This window comes from Elephas maximus, chromosome 4 (genome assembly GCF_024166365.1).
Source record: "Elephas maximus indicus isolate mEleMax1 chromosome 4, mEleMax1 primary haplotype, whole genome shotgun sequence".
NCBI classification, from domain to species: domain Eukaryota; kingdom Metazoa; phylum Chordata; class Mammalia; order Proboscidea; family Elephantidae; genus Elephas; species Elephas maximus.
Window position 1 is genome coordinate 180848078 of NC_064822.1, and position 26701 is coordinate 180874778.

Here is a 26701-nt window from a genome sequence, read left to right on the forward strand (position 1 = left end):
CGCGCGCGTCCCCCGGGCCAGGCCAGTGGAAGGCGCAGCCAGCGGCGGCGCCGAGTGGCCGCGGCAGTGGGCTGTGCCCCAGTCTCCTCCCTTTGGCCGCAGCAGGTTGGTGGCGGGAGGAGGGGACAGCTGCGGGCGCGGGGAGGGGGCGTCCTGCCGCGGGGGCCATGGCCGAGCCGGGAAGCCGGAAGCCGGAGAGCCGGGTAACTGCGGAGGCGGCGCGCTTGTTTTCTTTGGGGGAGGTCACTCTTTGAGCTGTGCGGCGAAGTGACCCCGCACTGGGAAGGCTGCGGGCCCTGAGTGGAGCAGAGGGGTGCGGACTAGGAGGGAAGGCGCGCCCTTGGGGTCCCCCGACCCAGGGATCACTTGACCGGGGGCTGCAGGGTGGCCTGCCTGGCCCTAGTTTGCCAGGGTGGGGAACAGTGGGTGGAGGTGGGGGTGACCTGAAGCCACCAGACAGGGGAGGAAGGAGAGCTAATAAAGCTGGACGGAGAGATCAGGAAGGGGCGAGGCCCGACCGAACCAGAGGCCCCTGGAGGAGAAACTAGCAAAGAACTTGCCAGAATGAAACAAAATGAACATTTGTCAAGGCCTGCTCGGCTGACATTGCTGAGTACATCAGCTCTGCCAGGTGGTAGACCAGGAACTCTTATTTAAAGACTGCCAGAAAGGCCCGTCCAGGTGCCCGGGTGTACAGGGTCTGGGTGCCGTTGATGCTGGGCCATTGGTCTGAGGCCCCGTGGCCCTGTCTGCTTTTGTTGATCTTTCTCATCCCGGGAGCCCTAGGCCCCTCTGAAGCCTCTTACTCTTTTGCCTTTTTTTAAAATATGATTTACCTAATTGTAAGTAAATATAATTTAATTTTTAACTGTGACCGTGTTTAACAACCAAACCCATTGCTGTGGCGTCAATTCCGACTGAGTTTAACAACCAGCAGGCAAAATTCCTGAAAATCTAACAATTGGCTCTTGCAAGCCGGTAGGAGACATGCTGTCCCATATACCTGGGATGCTTTTCTCACCTCTCTCCCCCTTTTCAAACATTTTTATTCTGAAATAATTATATCCTCACAGGAAGTTGCAAAAATTCATACTCGGATAAACATTGACCCAGAGACTCTTCCAAACCCCGTGCTTGGTAGTGGGTGCCACGGGGGACCGGGGGGGAAGTCCTTGAGCAGTGCTCACTCCGATACGAGCCCTGATGTTTAAGGGCCCACCCTGCATGGGGAATCTACTGTAGGTCCTGAGGCCCTTCACCCCCACCTACAGTGGTCCTGGTCCCCCAAGTACACACGTGGTCCCTGTTCCTGGTGGGGGACCTTCAGTGACTTAATACACAGCCTCCCAAACCCTCCTATATCACCTACAGTCCCAGAACTGTCAGTCCTGAAGTCCTAAGACTCTAGATTTGCTGCTATTAGTTCAAAGGCCACTTGTGAGAGCAAATGTGAAGAAATAATGGGCATTTATTAAACTGTTCAGTGTTTACGAAAACCAGCCATATGCTGTGCATTGTGGTCCCTCTCCTTTCGTTACTGAACCTTCTCTCTAAGAGGCAGGGCTGCAAGTGCCATTATAAGAACAGAAACTGCCCAGGGAGCCTAACATGCCTGCTGTCCTGTGACGAGTTGAGCACTGGAGTGGGCTTTACACTGACTTTGGGGAACTCTGACCCCCAAACCAACGTTCTTTCCACTCCAAGTGAATCCTTGGGGGGACAAAATAAGGAGCCCCCAAAATGGGGGGAGACAAGGGCTTCTGTGGTTCACTGGTGGGGTTTTCAAGAAGCCTGCATCATCCCCACCATTATCCAACCATAGGGACACCCACAGATACTCTTATCACTCAGCCCAAGGCCCCTTGACAGCCTCCTATCCTGAAGGTCAGGGTTTCCTCGGCCCCTGAAAAGGTCAAGTCAGCTTAGACTTCCACCTCCTCCAGGAAGCCTTCCCACCCCTCAGCTCGCACTCCAGGCTGTGTTAGGGGCCCCTCTATGCTCACACTGGACTCTGGGATTTCCTTAGTTGCTTTGTCTCTAAAGCAGGCCCATAGCCAAGGGCCCCTTGAAGGAGTGCATAGGGATGCTGGCAGTGTGGGCAAAGTGGATCCCTAAAAGCCAGCAGGTGATGAGACTGGTGGAGGAGTGGGCACAAGGTGGCCATGGTGAGTGTGCCTGAGGCTGGGGAAGAAGTGGGGGCTGGCAGGGGGCCATGCCCCCTAGTGGGAGCTCTGCCTAGCAGAAGTGGTACTTTTCTCTAATCTGCACAAAGGCACCTTATGGACTAGCAGTTGCCCAGCAGAGCAGGCTCAGTGTGTTTGGAGACTCTGGGCTCTGGAAGGCTGAAACTGAGATGTCGAGGTGGCCTGGTGAGCACTCTTAGGAAACCCTGGTGGTGTAATGGTTAAGAGCTCAGCTGCTAACCAAAAGGTCAGCGGTTCAAATCTATTAGGCGCTCCTCGGAAACTATATTGGGCAGTCCAACTCTGTCCTATAGGGTCGCTATGAGTCAGAGCCGACTCGACGGCAACAGGTTTGGTTTTTTTTTTTTTTTTTGGTGATCGCTCTGGTCAAATGCACTCCTGGCCCCTGTCCAGCAGGGACAGTGGAGAGAAGAGGGAAGTGAGGCTCTAAGTCACTGTTTATTATGGATTGAATTGTGTCCCCAAAAACTATGTGTCAACTTGGCTAGGTTATAATTCCCAGCATTGTGTGGTTGTCCTCCATTTTGTGATCTGATACAGTTATCCTCCATTTTGTGACGTGTTATAAATCTTAACTCAAACATGTTAAAGAGGCAGGATTAAGGTGAGGCGTAGCTAGAGTCACCACCTTACAAGAGGGTGTGACTCACTTCAAGTTACACCTTACTCTTACTCAAGTCACACTTTTACTTGAGTCACACTTTCTATCTTACAAGAGATAAAAGGAGAAAGAAGCAAGCAGAGACAGGGACCTCACCACCACCAAGAAAGAAGAGCTGGGAGCAGAGGAAGTCCTTTGGACCCAGGGTCCCAGTGCTGAGAACCTCCCAGATACAGGAGACAGACAGCTGTAACACTGGAGATGGTGAGAAGTGGCAGCAGAGAACTGCAGCAGCAGAACCAGGAGACTAGCAAAGGATGGCACAGTGAGTGTGCCAAACCACGGAGCAAGAGAGCTGAGCACCTTCAGCTGAGACCTACTGGTGGAGTGGGGCGCCTCTGGGTACTTACTGGTTGGGCCGAAGAGCTTTCTAATACTCGCCCGAGGAGGGTATAGGCTGAGCCAAGATAGAGAGAGAGAGGGAGGGTGAGAGACGCCTGCCTGTGGGCATGGCTGAGAAGCTGTCTTGACGGAAGAACTGTATCCTGAGTCGTTTCTTTCTGATCCTAAACTGTAACCCGTTGTGTCAAAACACGTGGAGCTCTCCAAGGAACGTGGGGCCCACAGATGCTGAAAGGAGACAAGGACCTTCCCCTAGAACCGATAGAGAGAAAGCCTTCCCTTAGAGCTAGCACCCTGAATTCGGACTTCCAGCTGCCTACACAATGAGAGAATAAATTTGTTTGTTAAAGCCATCCACTTGTGGTATTTTTGCTATAGCAGCACCAGTTAACTAAAGCACTGTTGCTACTGTTAGAAGGGTAAAAGGAAGCTCAGGTTGGAAGGGCAAAACCTGGCCTTGCTGGACTCCGAGAGCCCACATGATGCACATCAGCTAAAAAGTCCAATTCAAGTGTCAGACTGCCCAGCGCGAAGCCTTGCAGCACCACGTCTTGGCAGCTGACCTCAGTCAACTTAGTGAACTTTTCTCAACCTCAGGAGCCTCAGTGTCCTCCTCCATGAAATGGGAGAATGATTCCAAACCTCTTGGGTTTGTTCAACAAATAATGGAGGGCCTACTGTGTGCCAGGCATTGTTCTAAGGTGTTGTGAAGATTAAATGGCACCTAGCAAGCACTCAGTAAATTTCAGCTACTATTAGGATGCTTACAGAAATGAGGGATGACTGCATGAGTGAATGAGTGAATGAATGAATTCCACCAGGGGCCTTGGTTTGTTTGCAAAAAAGCTGAGCTGTGTCCTGGGGAGAGGCTGAGACTTTGCCCTGCTTGCCGGAAAGTGCCAACAAGACCTTTCAGGCTGGGGCCCCCTACCTACCCGCCCTCCAGGAGGTGTTGCTGAGGAGCCGCCTGGCCCTCTCTCCACCGGGTCCTGTTCACTTGGTCACTTGGCACTGGGTTTATGCCCAAGGCCTGGCAGAGGGCAGTGCGAGGTCACCACAGCTCGGTTTCTGCTGTTGCTGGAGTCTGCCCTCCCCGGGCTCCACCTCCCCTGCCGGCCCTGCCCCTTTCCCAGCTGCGAGGGCGTTTCCCGCCCTGGGGCGGCCCCTCCCTGGCGTCCCTCCTGACACCCTCTCTGTTGCCCAGATCTGCAGCCAGAGTGCCGCCGCCATGGCCCCACAACAGCTCTTCCGTGCGCTAGTGTCGGCACAGTGGGTGGCCGAGGCGCTGCGAGCACCGCGTGCCGGGCCACCCTTACAGCTGCTGGATGCCTCCTGGTACCTGCCCAAGATGGGCCGCGATGCGCGCCGCGAGTTCGAGGAGCGCCACATCCCGGGCGCCGCCTTCTTCGATCTGGACCAGTGCAGCGACCGCACGTCGCCCTACGACCATATGCTGCCCAGCGCAGCGCACTTCTCCGAGTACGTTGGCCACCTGGGCGTGGGCGCCACCACGCACGTCGTGGTCTACGACGCCAGCGAGCAGGGCCTCTACTCGGCCCCACGCGTCTGGTGGATGTTCCGCGCCTTCGGCCACCGAGCTGTGTCTTTGCTTGATGGTGGCCTCCGTCACTGGCAGCACCTGGGCCTTCCGCTCGACTCTGGCAAGAGCCATCCAGTGCCCGCCGAGTTGTGCGCCGAGCTCGATCCTGCCTTCGTCAAGACGTTCGACGACATCAAGGAGAATCTCGAGTCCCGGAGTTTCCAGGTGGTGGATGCCCGCGCCGCTGGCCGCTTCCGGGGCACTGAGCCTGAGCCCCGAGAAGGTAATAGCTTGAGGAAAGGGGCTGGGAGGCCACCCGGTGAGCAGGGTCAGGTGTGCGTCCTAGGGCCCTGGACACTGCCCTGACCTTTGAAGGACAAGTTGAGGGGAGAGCAGTGATGAGGGGTGGGAGGAAGAAATCGAATGGAGGCCAGAGATGGGTTTCCAGTAGCCTCACGCTATAAGCCTCCCTTGCTTCGTTCATAAAGTGGGACAATAATGCTTACCCACCTCCCCTGATGCTTGGGGCAGGACTGCCTCCACCCCAATACTGGGGCTGTGCTGCACAACTGCAGATTGGGGGGGCAGGCCCTAGCTCAGAACAGGCCCCATGGGATGGAGGCCAGAGTCAGGTCTACCGTCATCCCTGAGGATGGTGGAGCAGAGGGGAAGGAGGAGGAAGAGTCTGGCCGAGTAAAAGCAAAGCCCCTCAGAGAGGCCAAGGCTGGAAGTGGGAAGCACAGAGACACTGAACAGAGTGGCGTTGCTGCCCCAGGTTGCAGCAGAAACTGCAGTAGACGGGCGGGTGGTGCTGTCCTGGGCTGGTACAGAGCTTTCGGCCTGTGGGTTGGGGTTCCCCAGGAAGGGAAGTAGGCCAGAAAGCCCTGCATAATGGGGGAAGGGGTCTCCCTAGGGTGGATGAGACAAAAACAAGGAAACCATTGCCATGGAGTCAATTCTGACTCACAGCAACTCTACAGGACAGAGTAGAACTGCCCGTAGGGTTTCCAATGAGAAGCTGGTAGATTCAAACTGCAAACGTTTTGGTTAGCAGCTGAGCTCTTAACTACTGCGCCACCAGGTCACCAGGGCGAAGCAGTCCCCACAAATTGGGTGGTGACGGCCACATTCTTGTCAGCCTTTCAACAATCCCATGTGGTGAGTACTGTCATTGTACCCCTTGCACAGAGGAGAAAATGGAGCTTAAAAACGGCTACCTTGCCCCAGGTCTCAAGAAGAGGCAGCCAGGATTCCAACTCGGATGATGGTACACCTAACCACGGTGAACAGCTGGTAATTCGCCGGCCCCTTCTCTTGTGCCTGCTTTGGGAAGGGTGCAAGGAACTCGCCATTTCCTCTGGGAAGCTCTCCCTAAATGTCAGTCATTCCACGCCCCCAAATTGGGGTTGGAGCTTCTGTTCTGTGATTCCAGAACAGCTTGGCCTTGGCCTGTCTCAGCACTGAGTACGTGGCTCAGCACTGCTTTCAGTGTTCCCAGACCAAGGACTGCTCCATGCTCCCAGTGTTCCTGAGAGCCAGCCCAGCACCTGGCAGAGTCGAGGCCCCACAGAGGTTTGAATTCTGAAGATCCCAACCACACAAGCAGAGCACTGATGAAAATAGGTCCAGGCACAGGAAACTACTTCAATCCAACCGTTTTTTGAGCCTACTCCTGCTGTCGTTGTTAGGTGCCATAGAGTCAGTTCCAACTCATAGCAACCCTGTGTACAACAGAAGGACCCACTGCCTAGTCCTGCACCATCCTCACAATCGTTGTTACGCTGAAACCCATTGTTTCATCCACCGTGTCAATCCATCTCATTGAGGGTCTTCCTCTTTTTCACTGACCCTCGACCTTACCAAGCATGATGCCCTTCTCCAGAGGCTGGTCCTTCTTAATAACATGTCCAAGTCTCTCTATCCTTGCTTCTAAGGAGCATTCTGGCTGTACTTCTTCCAAGACAGACTTGTTCATTCTTCTGGCATTCCGTGGTCTAGTCAATATTCTTTGCCAACACTATAATTCAAAAGCATCAATTCTTCCTTAGTCTTCCTCATTCACTGTCCAGCTTTCGCATGCATATGAAGCAATTGAAAATACCATGGCTGGGTCAGGCGCACCTTAGTCCTCAAGGTGACATCTTTGCTTTTCAGCACTTGAAAGAGGTCTTTTGCAGCAGATTTGCCCAACGCAATACATTGTTTAATATCTTGACGGCTGCTTCCATGGGCATTGATCATGGATCCAAGTAAAAGGAAATCCTCGACAACTTCAATATTTTCTCTATTTATTGTAATGTTGCTTATTGGTCTAGTTGTGAATATTTTTGTTTTCTTTATGTTGAGGTTCAATTCATACTGAAAGCTATAGCCTTCGATCTTCATCAGTGCTTCAAGTTCTCTTCGCTTTCAGCAAACAAGGTTGTGTCATCTGCATATTGCAGGTTGTTAGAGTCTTCCTCCAATCCTGACACCACGTTCTTCTTCATATAGTCCAGCTTTTCAGATTATTTGCTCAGCATACAGATTGAGTAAGTATGGTGAAAGGATACAACCCTGACTCATATCCGTCCTAACTTTAAGCCACACAGTCTCCGCTTGTTCTGTTCGAATGACTGCCTCCCGATCTATGTACAGGTTCTTCATGAGCATAATCAAGTGTTCTGGAATTCCCATTCTTCACAACGTTATCCATAATTTGTTGAATTATGTTGAGTTCAACACAGTGCAATGCCTTTGCACAGTAAATAAAACACAAATAAACATCTTTCTGGTACTCTCTGATTTCAGCCAAGATCGATCTGACGTCAGCGACGATATCCCTTGTTCCACGCCCTCTTCTGAATCCAGCTTGAATTTCTGGCATTTCCCCATGGATGTACTGCTGTAGCTGCTTCTGAATGATCTTCAGCAAAATTTTACTTGCATGTGATATTTATGATATTGTTCGATAATTTCCACATTTGGTTAGATCACTTTTCTTTGGAATCGGCATAAATATGGATCGCTTCAAGCTGTCTTCCAAATTTCTTGGCATAGACAAGTGAGCACTTCCAGCATTGTATCCATTTGTTGAAACATCTCAGTTGGTATTCTGTCCATTCCTGGAGCCTTGCTCTTCACCTTCCCTTTCAGTGCAGCTTGGAATTCTTCCTTTAATACCATCGGTTCTTGATCATATGTGTCTTGGTCATCTAGTGCTGCTATAACAGAAATACCACAAATGGATGGCTTTAACAAAGAAAAATGTATTTTCTCACAGTCCAGTAGGCTATAAGTCCAAATTCAGGGCACCGGCTCCAGGAAACGCTTTCTCTCTCTGTCGGCTCTGGAGGAAGGTCCTTGTCATCAGTCTTCCTTTGGTCTGGGAGCGTCTCAGTGCAGGAACCTCAGGTCCAAAGGACATACTCTGTTCCTGGCACTGCTCTCTTGGTGGTATGAGGTCCCCATGTCTCTCTGCTTGCTTCTCTCTTTTATATCTCAAAAGAGATTGGCTTAAGACACTGTCTAATCTTGTAGATCTCATCAATATAACTGCCTGTAATCCATCTCATTAACATCACAATGATAGAATTTACAACACAAAGGGAAATCACATCAGATGGCAAAATGGTAGACAATCATACGATACTGGGAATCATGGCCTGGTCAAATTGATACACATATTTTGGGGGGACATAATTCAATCCATGACAATATACTACCTCCTGAAATGGTTGAATGTCACCCAAATCTTTTTTGTACAGCGACTCTGTGTATTCCTTCCATCTTCTTTTGATGTTTCTTGTGTCATTCAACATTTTGCCCATTTAAAAAAAAAAAAATCCGTTGCCATCCAGTCAATTCCAACTCATAGCAACCCTAAAGGACAGAGTAAAACTGCCCCATAGGGTAGTTCTGGTGCACCTAGTGAATTTGAACTGCCAACCTTTTGATTAGCAGCCGTAGCTCTTAACCACTACGCCACCAGTCCTTCAATATTCCAACTCGAGGCCTGAATTTTTTTTCCGTTCTTTCAGCTTGAGAAATGCTGAGTGTGTTCTTCCCTTTTGGTTTTCTACCTCCAAGTTTTTGCACATTTCATTATAATACTTTGTCTTCTCAAGCTGTCTTTTGAAATCCTTTCAGCTTTTACTTCATCATTTCTTCCATTTGCTTTAGCGGTGTCACATTCAAGAGCAAGTTTCGGAGTCTCTTCTGACATCCATTTTGGCCTTTTCCTTCTTTCTTGTCTTTTTAATGACCTTTTGCTTTCTTCATGTATGATGTCCTTGATGTCGTCCCACAACTCATCTGGTCTTTAGTCATTAGTGTTCAATACGTCAAATCCATTCTTGAGATGGTCTCTAAATCCAGGTGGGATACACTCAAGGTTGTACTTTGGCTCTAGTGGACTTCTTTTAATTTTCTTCAGCTTCCACTTGAACTTGCATATGAGCAATTGATGGTCTGTTTTGCAGTCGGCCCCTGGCCCTGTTCTGACTGATGATATTGAGCTTCTCCATTGTCTCTTTCCACAGATGTAGAGTCAATTTGATTCCTGTGTATTCCATCAGGTGAGGTCCAAGTATGCAGTCACTCTTTATTGTTGTTGAAAAAAAATATTTGCCATGAATATGTCACTGGTCTTGCAAAATTCTATCATGCAATCTCCGGTGTCATTTATATTACCAAGGCCATATTTTCCAACTACTAATCCTTCTTTTTTGTTTCCAACTTTTGCATTCCAATCACAAAAGTAATTATCGGTGCATCTTGATCGCATGTTTGATCAATTTTAGACTGTAGAAGTTGGTAGAAGTCTTCAATATCTTCATCCTTGGCATTAGTGGTTGGTGCATACATTTGAATAATAGCTATATTAAATGGTCTTCCTTCTAGGCGTATGGATATTATCCTATCACTGACAGAGTTGTACTTCAGGACAGATCTTGAAATGTTCTTTTTGACAATGAATGTGACGCCATTGCTCTTCAATTTGTCGTTCCCAGCATAGTAGACCATATGATTGCCTGATTCAAAATGGCCAATACCAGTCCATTTCAGGTCACTAATGCCTAGGATATCGACCTTTATGCGGTCCTTTTCATTTTTGACAACTTCCAATTTTCCTAGATTCATGCTTCATACATTCCATGTGCCTATTATTAATGGATATTTGTAGCTGTTTCTTCTCATTTTGAATTGTGAGACATTAGGGAATGAAGGTCCAGAACGCTTCACTCCATCCAGGTCATTACGGTTGACTCTACTTTGAGGAGGCAGCTCTTCCCCAGTTATATTTTGCGTGCTTTCCAACCTTAGGAGCTCATCTTCTGGAGCTGTATCAGACAATGTTTTACTACTGTTAATAAGCTTTTCACTGGCCAGTTTTTTTCAGAAGTAAAGCTCCGGGCCCTTCTTCCTAGTCTTTCTTAGTCTGGAAGCTCTGCTGAAACCTGTCCACCAAGGGTGCCTACTGGTATTTGAAATACAGGTGGCATAGTTTCCAGCATCACAGCAACATGCAAGCCACCATGGTATGACAAACTGACAGATGTGTGGTGGTTCAAGCCTATATAGGTGGCAGTTTCTTACGTTTAAGCCTAATAAGGGCTAACGTGAACCCAGTGGGCCCTCTAGCTCAGTGGCAGGGGTGGGGAGGGAAGGAACGGCATAGAACAGTGAGCCAGAGCCCTGGCCCACGTTGTACTGGCTGTGTGTCACCTGGTAAATCACCTAATCTCTCTGAACCACAGTTTCTGCGCGTGTGAAATAGGAGCAGTAACACGTCCTTTAAATGGGAGATAACAGTTGACACCTAGCAGGCTTGTAAAAATGAACTGAGCTGATATGTGCAAAGGCTTAGCAGAGCTCCACGCAGCGTTCGTTCCAACCAGTGGCAAATGTCATTGTTACCATCGTCTCCACTCTACAGCCTGAGGCAGGCCCACCTCAGTCCAGCAGTGAGGGGAAGCCTGCTTCACTTGGTGGTGTTTCCAGGTGTGGGGACAGCCCTGCCCTTAGAGTCTCCACATTGGCTTGAAAGCTTCCTCTTATTCCTTGCTCCAGGCTTGTCCCTAGGTATTGTCTGTGAGTTAGCCCAGCTCTTTCATCCATTAAATGGGGATGTGTCTTAGTTACCTAGTGCTGCTATAACAGAAATAACACAAGTGGATGGCTTTAACAAACAGAAATTTATTCTCTTACAGTCTAATAGGCTAGAAGTCCAAATTCAGGGTGCCAGCTCTAGGGGAAGGCTTTCTTTCTCTGTTGGCTCTGGAGGAAGGTCTTTGTCATCAACCCTTCCCTGATCTAGAAGCTTCTCAGCACAGGGACCCCAGGTCCAAAGGAAGCACTCTGCTCCTGGCACCACCTTCTTGGTGGTATGAGGTCCCCTATGTCTCTCTACTTCTCTCTTTTATATCTCAGAAGAGATTGGTTTAAAACAAAACCTAATCTTGTAGATTGAGTCCTGCCTCATTAACATAACTGCCTCTAATCCTGCCTCATTAACATCATAGGGGCAGGATTTACAACACATAGGAAAATCACATCAGATGACAAAATGGTGAACAATCGTACAATACTGGGAACCAGAGCCTAGCCAAGTTGACACACATTTTGGGGGGACAACAGTTCAGTCCAAAACAGGATGCATGGTACACTCTAACTTTTCCACAGATTCCAGAGTGCTGTCTACGCTCAACCCTGAGAGTAGATACTGAGGTGGTTTAGCAGCTCTCTGGAGGGGTGTACCCGACCCAAGGCAGAAGCAGCCCTAGAGCTCATCCCTAGAACCAGAATGGCCTGGATTTGAATCATTAGCCATGAGCGTTTATTTTGTTGCTAGTCTCAGGCCTCCACCTGAAAATGGAAATAGTAGTAAGACCCGCCTGTTGGGGTTACTAGGCTGGTGTTACTGGAATAACCAAAATGTGTGTTGGAGCCCTGGGGATGTTTGCAGGATGTGGGTGAGGCTATGAGCCTCTTGGTGGATAGTCCTTTAGCCTTGCCTGCTTTCATGTTTACAACTGAAACTGTCTTTAAAAATGGAAGTCGGATTTCCCATTGCCAGGTCAAAGCCCAGTAGTATCACTGGGGGGGGGGGGGGGGCGCAGGGGTGTGGACCTTACTGGGTGACGGGGGGGAGGGGTAACACCAAAGCGTCTATTAAATTTTTATGCAGTGTTTCAGCAGAAATTTAGTTTTTATTAAAAAATCCCTGTAGTTAGTTATATCAACAAAAACATTTTTTCGTAAGCCCAGCTTACATGTATCAATATACCTACAAGGCTAAAACTCTATGCTAATATACTTTTTGAACCTTCTAATGCCCTCCGGGGGCCCTGGTGGCACAGTGGTTAAGAGCTTGGCTGCTAATCAAAAGGTAGGCAGCCAGTCCTTGGAAATGCTATGGGGCAGTTCTACTCTGTCGCTATGAGTCAGAAACGACTGGACGACAATGGGTTTTTAATGCCTCTAATCAGAATCGACTCGACGGCACTAGTCAGAGCTATCAATATCATCCAGTTTCAATGACACTTCGAATCACATGATTTCACCTGCACAGGCTGTAAGCACACGCTGTTATTTTTGTTGGAGCCCGGGTGCCTGAGTGGTTAAGAGCTCAGCTGCTAACCAAAAGAGTCGGTGGTTTGAATTCACCAGCTGCTCCTTGGAAACCCTGTGGGGCAGTTCTACTCTGTCCTACAGGGTCACTGAGTCAGAATCTACTTGATGGCAACAGTCTGTTTTTGTGGCTGCCAGTCGCTGATTTTGTCAAATTTTCTGGTGTTTTAGCCACAATATTGTGGTAATTCGCGTGTGAGGGTGACACCATGAGTTGCTGCACTGGGTGAGACCAACCTTAGTGATGCCACTGTCAAAGCCCAGGCCTTAATCCAGGCCTGCAAAGGCGTTCGCTCCTCCCGGCTCGGCCGCCCCTGGACCTCCTGCCTCTGCACTCTCTGGGCTTCTACCATAATGGCCTGGAATCCCTCCAGGCACTTTGAAATTCCCTGCCATCTTGGCTTCCCTGTGCCCCAGTGCTGTCAGTCCCCACCTCCCAGACCCTTTGACCCGGCTGAATCTACTCCCCCTTCAGGGCTTCCTCAGAGAAGCTTCCCTGACAGCGCCCTGCCCGCCCCCCCCACCCAGCCCCTCAGGCTGTGCCCCTGGTGTCTGGCACCACAGGACCTGTCACTGGGCAGTCTGGGTCTGAATCCCGGTTACCCCCTACCAGCTTGGGCAAAGTATTCTGTGTGTCTCAGTCTCTTCATCTGCAGAAAAGAGAGGATGACAATTTTGTTCCCATGGCGTTTTGGGGAGGATTAAAGGAGAAAATATCGCTGAGGGGCTTAGGACAATGCCCAGCATAAAGTGAGCACTTGATAACGTCAGCCATCAGTATTACCATTGTTATTTTTTATAATAGCCCCCATGCCACCCTGTAAGGACTTTTGATAACACCTATCATACCATAACACCCTGGTGGCTCCGTGGTTAATCATTTGGCTGCTAACCAAAAGGTCAGCAGTTCAAATCCACCAGCCGCTCCTTGGAAGCCCTGTGGGACAGTTCTACTCTGTCCTGTAGGGTCACTATGAGTCAAAATTGACTTGATGGCAACAGATTTTGGTTTTGGATCATACTTGTGAGGAGCCTTGGTGGCTCAGTGGGTAAAGAGCTCGGCTGCTAACCAAAAGGTCAGCAGGTTGGACCCCCCAGCAAGAGAAAGATCTGGTTGTCTACTTCCGTAAAGATTACAGCCTTGGAAACCCTATGGGGTAGTTCTACTCGGGACTACAGGGTCGCTATGAGTCGGAATCGACTCATCAGCAGTGAGTTTTAGCCATACTGGGTGGTGCCAACAGATAGTGCTCGACTACTAACCTCTAAACGTTGGCAGTTTGAACCCACCCAGTGGCACTGTAGGAGAAAGGCCTGGTAATCTGCTTTTGTAAAGATTACATTTCCACTCTGTAACACATGGGGTCTCCATGAGTCAGAATCGACAGCAATGGAGTTTCCCACACCTGCAATTACTCCGTTATGGCCTACCTGCCTTGCCAGATCCAACCCCCTGGCCTGCGAGTACTACTTGTCCTAGCTAGGAAGGTTTTGAGCCCTAGTGGCACAGTGGTTAAAAGCTTGGCAGCTAACCAAAAGGTTGGCATTTCGAATCTATCACCTGCTCCTTGGAAACCCTATGGGGCAGTTCTACTCTGTCCTATAGGGTTCCTATGAGTCTGAATCAACTCGACAGCAAGGGTTGTTGCCCCCAGGGTACACAGTAGGTGGTCAGGAAACATGAGGACAGAGTGCGGCTCTGGTGGAGTCTGAGTCTTAGGTTCAAACTGTAGCCAGCAATTTGCCGGAAGCACGGCCTTGGGCAGTACTTAATCTCAGCATCGCCGTATATGAAATGGTAATGCCTACCTATAGTGGTTGTGAGAATGAACTGAGATAATGCCTGGCATGGGAGACTTTCAGTACGGCAGCCTGCACCTGAGTGGGCTACCATTCACACCACCCTTCTGTTTTATCCTTCCTGCTCTCTCGCCACAGATATCGAACCTGGCCATATCCCCGGCACCGTGAACATCCCCTTCACGGACTTCCTGACCAAGGAGGGCCTGGAGAAGAGCCCTGAGGAGATCCACCACCTATTCCAGGAGAATAAGGTGGACCTGTCCCAGCCACTGGTGGCCACATGTGGCTCCGGTGTAACAGCCTGCCACGTGGCGCTGGGGGCCTACCTCTGTGGCAAGCCTGATGTGGCCATCTATGATGGCTCCTGGGTGGAGTGGTACATGCGTGCCAGGCCTGAGGAGGTCATCTCTGAGGGCCGGGGGAAGACCCTCTGAGGCTGGGCACGGACATGGCAAGCCCGGCGACATTTAACCACCAGCAGTGTCCAGCCAAGTCCAGCCCAGCTGTTTTGACCAGGAAAGTGTTTCTTCATCCAACTCAGGTGGCACAAGGGGCAATGTCCCTGAGGCCAGGAATTCGTGAATGCATGAATGCCCAGTGGAAGCAGAAGAGAAGGTGGCGGGTGGGAGCAGGGGAGGGAGGGCAGAAAGCCCTGCTACTTGTCATAGTGCTAAGCTGGTGTCCCACCTCCCCTCTCGTTTTACTGTTGAGGAAATAAAACAGCCAAATGCTAAATCCTTGTAGTATGGGGCTGCCTTGTTTTCTTAAGGAGCCAGTGGTTCCAGCATGCCCAGTGAGGGGAGCTCTGTGCAGCCTGAGGGTCGTGGGGGTCCTGTCCTGCCTTCTGAGTAGGCTGGGGCCCCAGAGCCCTTTTCTTCCTGTGATGGATTACATCACACCCCCGGCAAGCCGTCCTCCACCCCATAATCCTGGGGTCCTCCTTCTGGCTTCTGGGCTATTAAGGTGAAGCTTGCTGTAACATGCCTGGGACCCTACCCACAGCCCCCCACAATTAAGCAGTACATCCTCATTTCAAGAGAGGGATGGATCCAAAGCTTACTAGAAGGCTACAGCACGCTAAGCCTATGCCTGGCCCAGCTCTAGAATGTTCTCAAGAAGGGCGGAGTTTGGCCAAACTAGAGAATAGAGCTCCAAACTCTCATGGTTAAATCTGGAAGCTCTTGCTTGGAGGCTGGTCTCTGGAACTGCCAGGGGGTGGGGTAAACCCAGGGGTTTGATCCTTGCTGCTTAAGGGTAACCTCCTCCCCAAGACTTCCAGAGGGAGGGACTCTGTGCCCCTCACTCCTTTGGGCAGAAGTGGACATAGGTGTCTGAGAAGACCCCACTACCCCTACTGGACCTGGGTCACCCTCCCCATCTTTCTAGCCCCCGGGTCACACCATCTCTGTGGGAGAGGGGCAGTGTCAATCAGTGCTGACAGGGGAAGGACCCAAGAAGTTATCTTGTCTGGCCCCTCTTTCCAAAACAAAACCAGAGCGGGGCAGTGACTTACCCAAGGTTACACAATGCACCTACACCAGAGCCAGGAGCTAACTCCGATTTCTTGACTCTGAAGTTACTCTCTTTCTCCTTGGACTCTACAACTGGAGAGGAGTCATTTTCCAAGTCCACACAGAGATACCAGCCACAAAGAATCTTGGTTTTACATGGAAGAGTTCTGGAATAAGTCCCAACCTCTCCAGGCCTCAGTTTTTCATCTATGAAATGGGCATAATAAATACTTCAGAAGAGAATTCAGACAAGGACCTAGCCAAGAGCCCACTGAAGAATCCCGTTCCTCTAGCCCAGGGTTTCTCAACCTTGGCACTGTTGACATTTGAGGCTGGAAAATTTTTTTGGTGGGGGAGGGGGCTGTCTTGTGCATTGTAGGGTGTTTACCAGCATCTCTGCCATCTCCTTCATAGATTCCAGTAGCACCCTCTGATTGTTGCAACCAAAAAAGATCTCCAAACAACAACAAAAAAAAATCAAACCTGTTACAGTCGAGTCGATGCCAATTAATGGCAACCCCATCTGTTAGAGAGTAGAGCTGGGTTCTGTAGGGTTTGCTTGGCTGTAATCTTTACAGAAACAGATCCCCAGGCCTTTCTTTCCTGCCACTGCAGGGTGGGTTCAAACCACCAAACTTCAGGTTAATAGTCAAGAGCAAACCATTTGTGCCACCGAGGGACCTTAAAAGATCTCCAGACATTGCCACCTGTCTTCTGGAGGGAGGGGCACAATCACCTCCAGTGGAGAACCACTGCTCTATTTGCAATTAACATGTTGACCATAGCAGTCAGGAACAGTGAGGAGAGGAAACCCCAACACGGAGGGGGGCTCCCTCTCCCCCTCATAAGCCCCTTCCCTTGAGGCTACATTTAGTGGTTTAAAAGCTCCCTTCCTTTCTTGCTCGTCTCAGACAAGTTGTGTTTTCTCCCCTGGAATGTTGCTGCCCCTTGGAGGAGAGTGGTTTGCCTGCAGCACATGCTGGTTCTCACCTGGCGTCCTGTCCCAGCTGCTCCATTCCAGGCTGCCGGACAAGCTGCTGAGCCTCTCTGGGCCTCAGCTTCTTCGTCTTTAAAATGGGGATGATAGTAGGTTCCCTGAGAGCAATGAGAATTAGTGAGATAAATCCATATAAACTGCTTAGCTTGGTGCTGAGCACAGAGTAAACATCAAGTGTTACTGTTATTTGTTAAGGAATTTTATGTATCCAGCGTGTTGAACGTCTCCTGTGCTTCAGACACTGGGGGAAAGAGCAAGGAATAAGAGAATTGGATCGCACTTGACTACTAATCTAAAGGCTGGTGGCTCAAACCTACCCAGTTGCGCCGGGAAAGAAAGACCTGGAAATCTGCTTCCATAAAAATTACAGCCAAGAAAATCCTGTGAAGCGACTCTACGTTATATCACATGGGGTCGCCATGAGTCAGAATCAACGTCACCACAAAAGGTTTGGTTTGGGTTTTTTTTAGTGCCTGCCCTCACAAAGCTTTCAAACCAAGGAGGGGGAACTGGCTCTCTGTCATATTTCTGCGAAGAAGGGAGTACTGTGAAATGATTCATTATACAACAGACTCATTTCACAGATGTGGAAGGAAGTTCAGAGAGGTTCCGTGATTTGCCCAAGGATGCACAGCTTATTAGAGAGAGGAGCCAGTCCCCACTGAGCTTAGAATTCTCAGTGAAGGAGCCCCTCCAGTGGGCCTCGCCTGCGGTGGTTTACTGGCTCTCAGGATCCAGGGGAGAATGGAGTATAACCCAGGGTTTGGAAACACGGGTGACAAGCTCATGGAAGAGGGCCAAGTGTTCCCCAGCTCCACACAGAAACACCTTGAGCAGTGGGGTTTAAGCTGTAGTCAAGCGGTTTGGGTTAGGCTCCCTTCCCCAACCCAGTACAACCCTGGCAAGGAAACCCAGGCTGGTCCAAACCAGTTGCCGACCAGAAGATTCTGACTCGTGGCAACCCCATGCGTATCAGAGTAGAACTGTGCTGTGTAGGATTTTCAGTGGCTGCTTTTGTGGAAGTAGATCACCAGGACTTTTGTCCATCATGCCTCTGGATGGACTCAAACCTCCAACCTTGTGGTTAGCAGCTGTGCACATTGGCCATTTGCACCACCCAGGGCCTTCAAGCTGGGGCTTGTTTCTCCTGAGAAGGTCCCCAATGGGTCTGGGCAGGTCCAGGGGAGGCCTGCCCAGACGAAGGAGGACAATTTGACAGAGCTTTAAGTTGCAGCCTAACTTTTCAGAAGCTTGCTGGGAGGGGCCCAGGTCCCCTGAACTCCCAGAATAATTAACCACTGGCTGCCAGGACTCCTTATTAACCAGCAATCCAGGGCCCCTGCCAGCGGCCCCTCCACCTGCCTGCGCGTTCCAGGCAGGAGCTTGCCACACTGCACAGCCAGGCTGATGACATTTGGGTCCTTTGGCAAATATTTGCTGAGTATCTCCTCGGTGGCAGGGGCAGTAGGGAATGCCCTTCCCAGCGTGTCTAACCAGCTGCGTGGGAATGTTTCTACTCCTGGGACCGTGGCCTCGAGGGACTGTGGCCCAAAGCCCCCACCCACATAAGGGCTAAATCATGAATCCAATGTGGCAATCCCATCCTGGTGCTGCAGAATCAACCCCATAAGCTCTGCCTTCTAGACCCTGTTAGGCCTTCAGTCTTCTCATCTGAAAAAATGGGGCAGTCCAGCCTGCCTTGAATAGGGCAGCTGTGATGCTGAATAAGGTAATGCTCAAAGCAATACGAGGTGTCACTTCTATGGGAATAACCCCAGTTATATAAGCACAGTGAAGTTTTATGATCCTTAACTCATGAATGAGTCATATGGAAGATGAAATTTTCAGGTAATTAAAGCATTTCATTTAAGCACCAAAACTTTTCACATATTAACCCATCGTCATTGCTGTTTTGTGCCCTCCAATTGATTCCAACTCACAGCATCCCCATGTGTTACGGGGTAGAACTGCTCCATAGGGTTTTCTTGGTTATATGCAATCTTTATGGAAGCAAATCGCCAGGGCTTTTCTTCCACAGTGCTACTGGGTGGGCTCAAACCACCAACTTTTCAGTTACCAGCTGAACAAAAGCCTTTTTGTTCCACTCAGGGACCTGTAAGGTGTGGAAGCTGGTGTATTGAGCGAACTCTCAGCGGCTTTGAGTCATTCCTGTATCGCACAGTGATACCCTCGGAGGGTATTTGCCCCTAAACTATGGCTCCGACTGAGTGCCTGTCCAGTGGTCAGGTTCTGGCTGCTCTGTACCATCCTTGCTTTTACCCAGACTCCCCTCCTCAGCCTCCTTCCAGGCCTGCTCGCTGGGGATGGTCCCCTCTATTCCAGAGGCTTAAACCACTTTGTGGAGCCCAGTGACTCCTCAGTCTTCACCTCTAGCTGCTCGCTGTGCCCTGAACTCCAGGTCCCTGTGTCCACTGCCTGCTGGATGCCTGAGCCTACCCCCCCCCCCAGACCCCCATGCACGTTCTTGTCGAAGTGTTCTCAGCCACCTGCCATCAGTTACAGCATTCCTGCCTGGCACTGAGTTATCGAGACCCTGCCTCCCTCAGCTCCACGGCCAGCCAGCACCGAGGCCAGGAGATTTCCACCTGTTCCCACCACCTTGTCCAGGTCCCCTTCCCAGCCCCACACTCAAGATTCTCGGGCATAGTCCTGTTTCATCCATTAATTCCAGCCCGCCGGACCTGGGGGTGTCAAGGATGATGGCAGACCCTGTGAGGGGGAGGGACAGACACACGGACTGGCTGTTAAAACAACAGGATGAGTGTCTGAGAGATGGAAACATGGGGCAGGTGGAGGTTAGAGGGGGTGATTCTGGGTCTGAGAGGCACCTCTGGGTAGGGCTGGCTATACTTCATGAGTTCCCTAGACTGAGACTGCACCCTTTCCAGACAGGCAGTGTGGGGCAGGGTTCAGGGCAGCCTCTGGAGGCTACAGGTCCCTAGGGCCCACCCCCTGGCTGTGTGAGTGTGGCCAGTGCTTCAGTTTCCCCATCTGTGATGGGGGATAAGCTCGATGCACACCTGTCTTAGTTTCCTAGGGCTATTGTGACGGATGACCATAGACTGGGTGGCTTAAGACAACAAATTTCTTCTCTCACAGTTCTGGAGGCTAGAAGTCCAAAATCAAGGTGTCAGCAGGACCACGCTCCCTCCAAAGTCTGTCCCTCTGAAGAATCCTTTTTTGCCTCTTCTAGCTTCTGGTGGCTGTCAGCAGTCCTTGGCTTGTAGCTGCATCACTCCTATATCTGCCTCTGTCCTGAGTGGGCTCCTTCCTGTGTGTCTGTATCTGTCCCTGCTTTCTCCCCTTCTGTGAATATTAGTCATTGAATCGAGGTTCCATCCTAATCCAGTATGACCGAATCTTAACTAGTTACCTCTGCAGTCACCCTATTTCCAAATAAGGTCACATTTTGAGGCTCTGGGTGGGCTTGAAGAAGCCCTTGTGGTTCAGTGGTTAGGCGCTCAATTGCTAACCGAAAGGGTGGCAGTTCAAACTCACCCCCACTCCGTGAGAGGAAGAAGTGGCAGTCTGCTCCCGGAAAGATTTACAGCCTTGGGAATCCTATGGGACAGTTCTACTCTGTCTTAAAGGGTCGCTATTAGTTGGAATCGACTCAACAGCAGTGGGTTTTGCATTTTGGGAGTGAACAGGAATCTAGGGGGACATTATTAAACCCAACTGTCATGGATTGAGTTGTGTCACCCAAAGATATCCATCAACTTGAGTAGTTGTGATTCCCAGTATTGGTGATTGTCCACCGTTTTGTCATCGGATGTGATTTTCCTATGTGTTGTGAATCCTATCTGTGTGATGTTGATGAGGTGGGCTTTGAGGCAGTTATGCTAATGAGGCAGGACCCAATCTACAAGATTAGATTGTGTTTTAAGTCAATCTCTCTCGAGATATGAAAGAGAATCGAGCAGAAAGGCATGGGGACCTCATAACACCGAGAAAGCAGTGCCAGGAGCAGAGCATGTCCATTGAACCTGGGGTTCCTGCATGGAGAAGCTCCTAGACCAGGGGGAGATTGATGACAAGGACCTTCCCTCAGGGCCGATAGGAGAGAAAGCCTTCGCCTGGAACTGGCACCCTGAATTTGGACGTCTAGCCTACTAGACTGTGAGAGAATACATTTCTCTTTGTGAAAGTCATCCATCCACTTGTGGTATTTCTGTTATAGCAGGCCCAGATAACGAAGACACCAGCACAACACCTCAGAGGGTTGCTATGAGGCTAGAAATGATTTGATTCCTACAGAGCACTGAGAACAGAACCTGGCATGGCGAGCACCAAGTAATGTTTATATTATTTGTATTGCTTGTATTACTATATTTGTATGCCTGTTGTTATGGATTGAATGTGTTCCCCCAAAATGTACGTTCATTTGGTTAGGCCATGATTCCCAGTATTGTGTGGTCATCCACCATTTTGTGATCTGATGTGCTTATCCTATGTGTTGTAAATCCTAACCTCTATGATACCAATAAGGCAGAATTAGAAGCAGTTATGTTAATGAGGCAGGACTCAAGCTACAGGATTAGGTTGTATTTTGAGTCAATCTGTTTTGGGATATAAAAGAGAGAATCGAGCAGACAGGAGAGGACCTCATGCCACCAAGAAAAAAGTGCCAAGAATGCAGTGTGTCCTTTGGACCTGGGGTCTCTGTGCTGAGAAGCTCCTAGACCCAGGGAAAGATTGATGACAAGGACCTTCCCCCCAAGCTGACAGAGAAAGAAAGCCTTCCCCTGGAGCTGGCGCCCTGAATTCGGACTTCTAACCTCCAAAACTGTGAGAGAATAAACTTCTGTTAGTCAAAGCCATTCATTTATTGTATTTCTGTTATAGCAGTAGTACTAGGTAACTAAGACACTTATATTGTTTTATTACTATTATTATTAACATTCTAATCTGGACTTCTCTTGCCTCACTTTGCCTGACTGTAAGCTCTTGAGAGGTACAATATCTTATCCATCCTTTTCTTTTTCTTGGCACCAGGACAATGACTGACATGTGATGGGGGCTTAATGAATGCTTGGCAGATAAATATAAAGGAGCCCTGGTGGCACAGCGATTAAAGCACTAGGCTGCTAACTGAAAGGTCAGTGGTTCAAATCCACCAGCCACTCCATGGGAGAAAGACATGGCAGTCTGCTTCCCTAAAGATTTACAGCCTTAGAAACCCTATGGGGCAGTTCCCCTCTGTCCTATAAGGTCACTGGACGTGGATGGGTTAAACCCTCAGATGCTAACTGAAAGGTTGGCAGTTCAAAACCACCAGCCACTTCTCAGGAGAAAGGTGTGGCAACCTGCTTCTGCAAAGATTACAGGCTAGAAAACCCTGTTGAACAATTCTACTCTGTTCTATAGGGCTGCTATGAGTCAGAACAGACAGCAATGGAACATATAAATGAATGCACTATTAAGTCCGAGAAAGACCTTAATAACCACTCTTATTTATTGAGCCCTTTCCATATACCTAGGAGGATGCTACGTACTCCACGTCCATTTAATCCTCCCAGTAAACCTGAGAAACTGGTTATTAGCCCTGATGTTACAGATGAGGAAGAAAGGGCTTAGAGAGGTCAGGTGACTCGCCCAAGGCCACATGGTGTGTTAGGACTGGGGCTGGGGTTTGAATTCTGGATGGAATGACTCTAGGCCTTTCACCCGCTAGGAGACAGAGGAGGCAGTGGGGCTTCTCTGAGGGTGGGAGGAGGGCTTCATAAAGGAAATGGTGGGGGCACTGAAAATTAAAAAGTAAGCCCCTGCAAACACACAGTCGCTCACGCACACACACGTGCACATACCTTGGTTCACAGGTGAGGAATAAGGGAAGCAGAGGCCAGTTTGCTGGACCAGCTGTTGTTAGTTGCTGTCGAGTCGATTCTGGGCCAGCTGTGCACTCTGTGAAATTTCTCCAGGACTCCTGTGTACAAGATGGGCTCTCTTTAAATAATTCAGCCCGAAGCAGCAGAAAGAAGGGCAAGGTAGACAATCGCCAGGTGCTACAAACCAGGCCAAGTCATTAGCTGGCCCAGAGCTGGGGAGGGGCCTCCAGGTGTTCCTAGGTGAGGCAGGTGTCAGGGAGGCTTCGTGGCATGGTGTGGCAAGGACAGCTGATTACCCTGGTGGGGCTCGTTGGTGCCCACTGTTCCTTTTCAGGCTTCCTCCCCTGCTAAAACAAACAAAACCCATAACCATCATCAGGTTGATCCCAACTCACAGTGATCTTGTAGGACAGAGTAGAACTATCCCATGGAATTTCCAAGGCTGTAATCTTTGTGGAGGGGGCCCTGGTGGCACAGTGATTAAGAGCTCGGCTGCTAACCAGAAAGTCGGTAGTTCGAATGCACCAGCCACTCCTTGAAAATCCTATGAGGCATTTCTACTGTGTCCTATAGCATTTCTATGAGTCGGAATTGACAGCAACAGGTTGGGTTTGGTTTGGTTTTTTAATCTTTATGGCAGCAGACTGCCACATCTTTCTCCCGTGGAGTGGCTGATCATTTGAATTGCTGACCTTTCGGTTAGCACCTGAGCATTTTAACCACGGCACCACCAGGGCTCCCTTTCTCTCCTGCTGGCCTCTGCTATTCTCGTCTGTGTAGCTCATAGCATTTCCCTATTCCTGAGCCATGAGAGGCTTGGAAACCAGCTACAAGCCTGTCAGAAGAGCAAGTCTAAGGTCAAGGGCCCTGAGTGCAGGCTCAAGGGCTCCTTTCAGGCATGTAAGCTTGGGCACTTGTATAACCCACAGAGTGAGTGATGAAAAGTTCAAGGCTTCGCCCAAAGGTAGGTACATTTTTAATGCTGTCTGGTTGATTTTAAAATAAAGGAAGCAAGAAAACATGGAGATGTGAATTTTGTTCACCTCAGTTATTTTTTTTCCCCTGGGGTGCTGGCCCTCCCAGTGGCACTTTGTCGGGTGCGAATGAGCAGTGTGCAGCTGCGCAGGGAGAGCCCCCAGAAGTCCCCACAGAGGCCTGGTGAGTGCTTGGCCAGCAGTCAGCCGGGGAGCTGGCCCCAGAGGTGGGAGGTAGGGCAAGACTGCCAACATAAGGTGAACTGGGACAGAAAGAACCAGAAGGGAGTGTAGATCCAGAGGGGAGGAGCAGGAAGGAGAATGGAAGACTAGGTACTGGAGCAGGGAGGGAGCCGGAGCCAGCCAGGAGCAAAGGGAAGGGGGAGTGGCCCGGGAGGCTGCTGCTGCTGCCTGGCCTGGTCATTGGGTACATTGGGTGTAGGTGTGTCTGGCTGGCTGGCTGGTTCGGACTTGGACCTACAGATTGCAATAGAATGTCATCAAGGGAGGTCATGTGCTTGCCAAGTGAGGACAGCAGAGTCCAGCAACTGCAAACAGTAGTTGCAGTAACCGGCCTCTGAGTTATCATCACACTCAACCACTTTTATGCCAACCAATTTTACTTCCTTTTTTTTTACTTAAATTGGCCACACAAAAGGTTTATTAAAGATCTCAAAACAAAATATTAGAATAGGCAACTAGAGGAAGTTGTGAACTCACTGCTGTAAATTTTTTTTTTTTTTTAAATAATAAAGTATTGTTTGAGGAGACAATGCAGGCACTCTGAATAAAATTCAAGAGTTTCCAACTATTATAATAACTGGAGGAATAGTTTAAACAGAGAAGAAGATACACTTTGATGGTTACAAGAGGGCGGAGGGAGGGGGGGGAGGGAGATGGGTTTTCACTAATTAGATAGTACCAAACCGAACCCAGTGCCGTCGAGTCAATTCCGACTCATAGCGACTCTAGAGGCCAGAGTAGAACAATAAGAATTATTTCAGGTAAAGGGAAAGATGATACACAATATAGGCAAGGTCAGCACAACTGGCTAAACTAAAAGCAAAGAAGTTTCCTAAATAAACTGAATGCTTCAAAGGCCAGCTTAGCAGGGGTGTGGGTCTGGGGACCACGGTTTCAGGCGACATCTAAGTCAATTGGCATAATAAAATCTATTAAGAAAACATTCTGCATCCCACTTTGGAGAGTGGCATCTGAGGTCTTAAACACTAGAAAGCGGCCATCTAAGATGCATCAATTGGTCTCAACCCACTTGGAGCAAAGGAGAATGAAGAACACCAAAGACACAAGGTAATTATGAGCCCAAGAGACAGAAGGGACCACGTAAACCAGACACTGCTTCGACCTGAGACCAGAAGAGCTAGATGGTGCCCGGCTACAACTGCCCTGTTAGGGAGTGCAATGGAGAGCCCCTGAGGGAGCAGGAGAGCAGTGGGATGCAGACCCCAAATTCTAGTAAAGAGGCCAGACTTAACGGTCTGACTGAGACTGGAGGGACTGGAGGTCATGGTCCCCAGGCCTTCTGTTAGCCCAGGACAGGAACCATTTCCAAAGCCAACTCTTCAGACAGGGATTACACTGGACTATGGGATAGAAAACGATACTGGTGAAGAATGAGCTTCTTGGATCAAGTAGACACATGAGACTGTGTTGGCATCTCCTGTCTGGAGGGGTGATGAGGGGGCAGAGGGGGTCAGAAGCTGGCCGAATGGACACGAAAAGAGAGAGTGGAGGGAAGGAGTGTGCCATTTCATTAGGGGGAGAGCAAGGAGTATACAGCAGGGTGTGTATAAATTTTGGTATGAGAGGCTGACCTGGTTTGTAAACTTTCACTTAAAGCACAATAAAAAAAAAAAAAAAAAAATTTAAGAGGTTCCAAAAGGTACATGGGGCATCTCCCTTCCTGCCCAGCCCCAGCAAGCCAGTTCCCTTCTCCAGGGCAATCATGGTTACCATTCCTTTTGTGTTTCTCCAGAGATGATTTGTGCGTATAAAATGCAAATACATAGGTGTGTGTATACATTGCCTCTTTTTTTTTTTTTTTTTTTTGCACAAGTGGGTTCCAAGCTTACACAGAGTTCTTCACCCTGATTTTTCTCTTAACAATATGCCTTGGTGATTGCCCTATATCAGGACAGAGATAGAACATCCCTCTTAAAGACTGGGGGTGTCCCTTTCATGGATGTACCATTCGTTTTTTAACTAGGTCCCAGTATTTTGCTGCTGCAGGTGATGTTTCCGTGATTAACCTGACACATAAACTTGACGTTGGCACGTGTACCTGTAGAATAAATTCCTAGAAGCATCTGTGTCTTAGTGTCTTGTGCTGCCGTAACAGAAATACAACAAGTGGGTGACTTTAAAGAACAAATTAATTTTCTCACAGTTCAGGAGGCTGAAAGTCCAAACCAGGGTCTCAGCTCTGTTGAGTCCTTCCTTGTTGGTAGCCCTGGGCCTTCCTTGGTCTTTTTGCAGTCCTCGTGTGGCATCTGTCTTCCCCTCGTGTGTGTATTTCTGTGTCTAATCTGCTCTTTTTTTTTTATTTTATTGCTCAGAGTGATTAGATTTAGAACCCACAGTACTGTGTACAGTCTAATTTACATAACAAAGAAAACCCTATTTCCAAACAGGATTACATCCACGGGTATAGGGGTTAGGATTCCAACACATATTTGGGAGTAACACAGTTTAATCCATAGCATTCCGCCTCTTGAGGCAAGGGTCTGAGTCTTATTCATGTTGGGAGCACCAACAGTTCACATGGGGTGGGCACATAATTGTTGCTCTATAAATGCTGAAAGTGTGACAGGATGTTAAATACGGGGCTCTTCATCAGGCCCAGATGGTTTCAAAGGGGAAGTCTACCAAACCTTCAGGGACCAGGTAGTCCCCACGCTCCATAAAATGTTCCAGAGCACGGAAAATAAAAGTAAACTTCCTAAACCTTTTTATGAAACAAGGATAACATCAGTATCTAACCCTGATAAAGACGGCATTAAAAAAAAGAATACTACAGACCAATTTTGCTTGTTCCTATCAACTCTGAAATATTAAGTAAAATATTAGCAAACAGAATCCAATAGAACATTAAGACGACCACGACCTGGTCAATTTGTTCTAGGAATGCAAGATTGGGTCTGTTTTAAGAAATCCATGAGTACGTTGTTGTTGATTTTGTTTTTGTTTGT

The 26701-nt window shown here is 49.2% G+C and overlaps 1 protein-coding gene and 1 long non-coding RNA gene across 3 annotated transcripts; one reads left to right on the top strand and one right to left on the bottom strand.

The window, feature by feature from the left end:
• Window positions 1-39: 39 nt before the first annotated feature.
• Window positions 40-14918, top strand: MPST (mercaptopyruvate sulfurtransferase). Of its 2 annotated transcripts, none has more exons than XM_049884351.1 (3): window positions 40-105; window positions 4412-5030; window positions 14297-14918. In XM_049884351.1, the coding sequence occupies exons 2-3, from the start codon at window positions 4436-4438 to the stop codon at window positions 14593-14595; spliced, it is 894 nt and encodes a 297-aa protein (XP_049740308.1). In that variant the 5' UTR covers window positions 40-105; window positions 4412-4435; the 3' UTR covers window positions 14596-14918. The 2 variants fall into 2 exon arrangements, with proteins under 2 accessions (XP_049740308.1, XP_049740307.1); XM_049884350.1 differs by lacking the exon at window positions 40-105 and adding an exon at window positions 119-203.
• Window positions 14919-15172: 254 nt separating this feature from the next.
• On the bottom strand, window positions 15173-22856 carry LOC126076014 (uncharacterized). Its single transcript, XR_007517392.1, has 3 exons — window positions 22498-22856; window positions 16663-16767; window positions 15173-15879 (listed from the first exon to the last, which is right to left on the bottom strand). It is a non-coding gene; the product is annotated as an uncharacterized LOC126076014 (long non-coding RNA).
• Between the last annotated feature and the right edge of the window lie 3845 nt (window positions 22857-26701).

What these genes read in the sequence shown, in the direction of transcription:
- MPST (XM_049884350.1), top strand. Translation starts at nt 168, where the DNA reads ATGGCCGAGCCGGGAAGCCGGAAGCCGGAGAGCCGG. An exon ending in GCCGGAAGCCGGAGAGCCGG is followed by an intron (nt 204 to 4,411) that starts GTAACTGCGGAG and finishes TCTGTTGCCCAG; the next exon opens with ATCTGCAGCCAGAGTGCCGC. An exon ending in TGAGCCTGAGCCCCGAGAAG is followed by an intron (nt 5,031 to 14,296) that starts GTAATAGCTTGA and finishes CTCTCGCCACAG; the next exon opens with ATATCGAACCTGGCCATATC.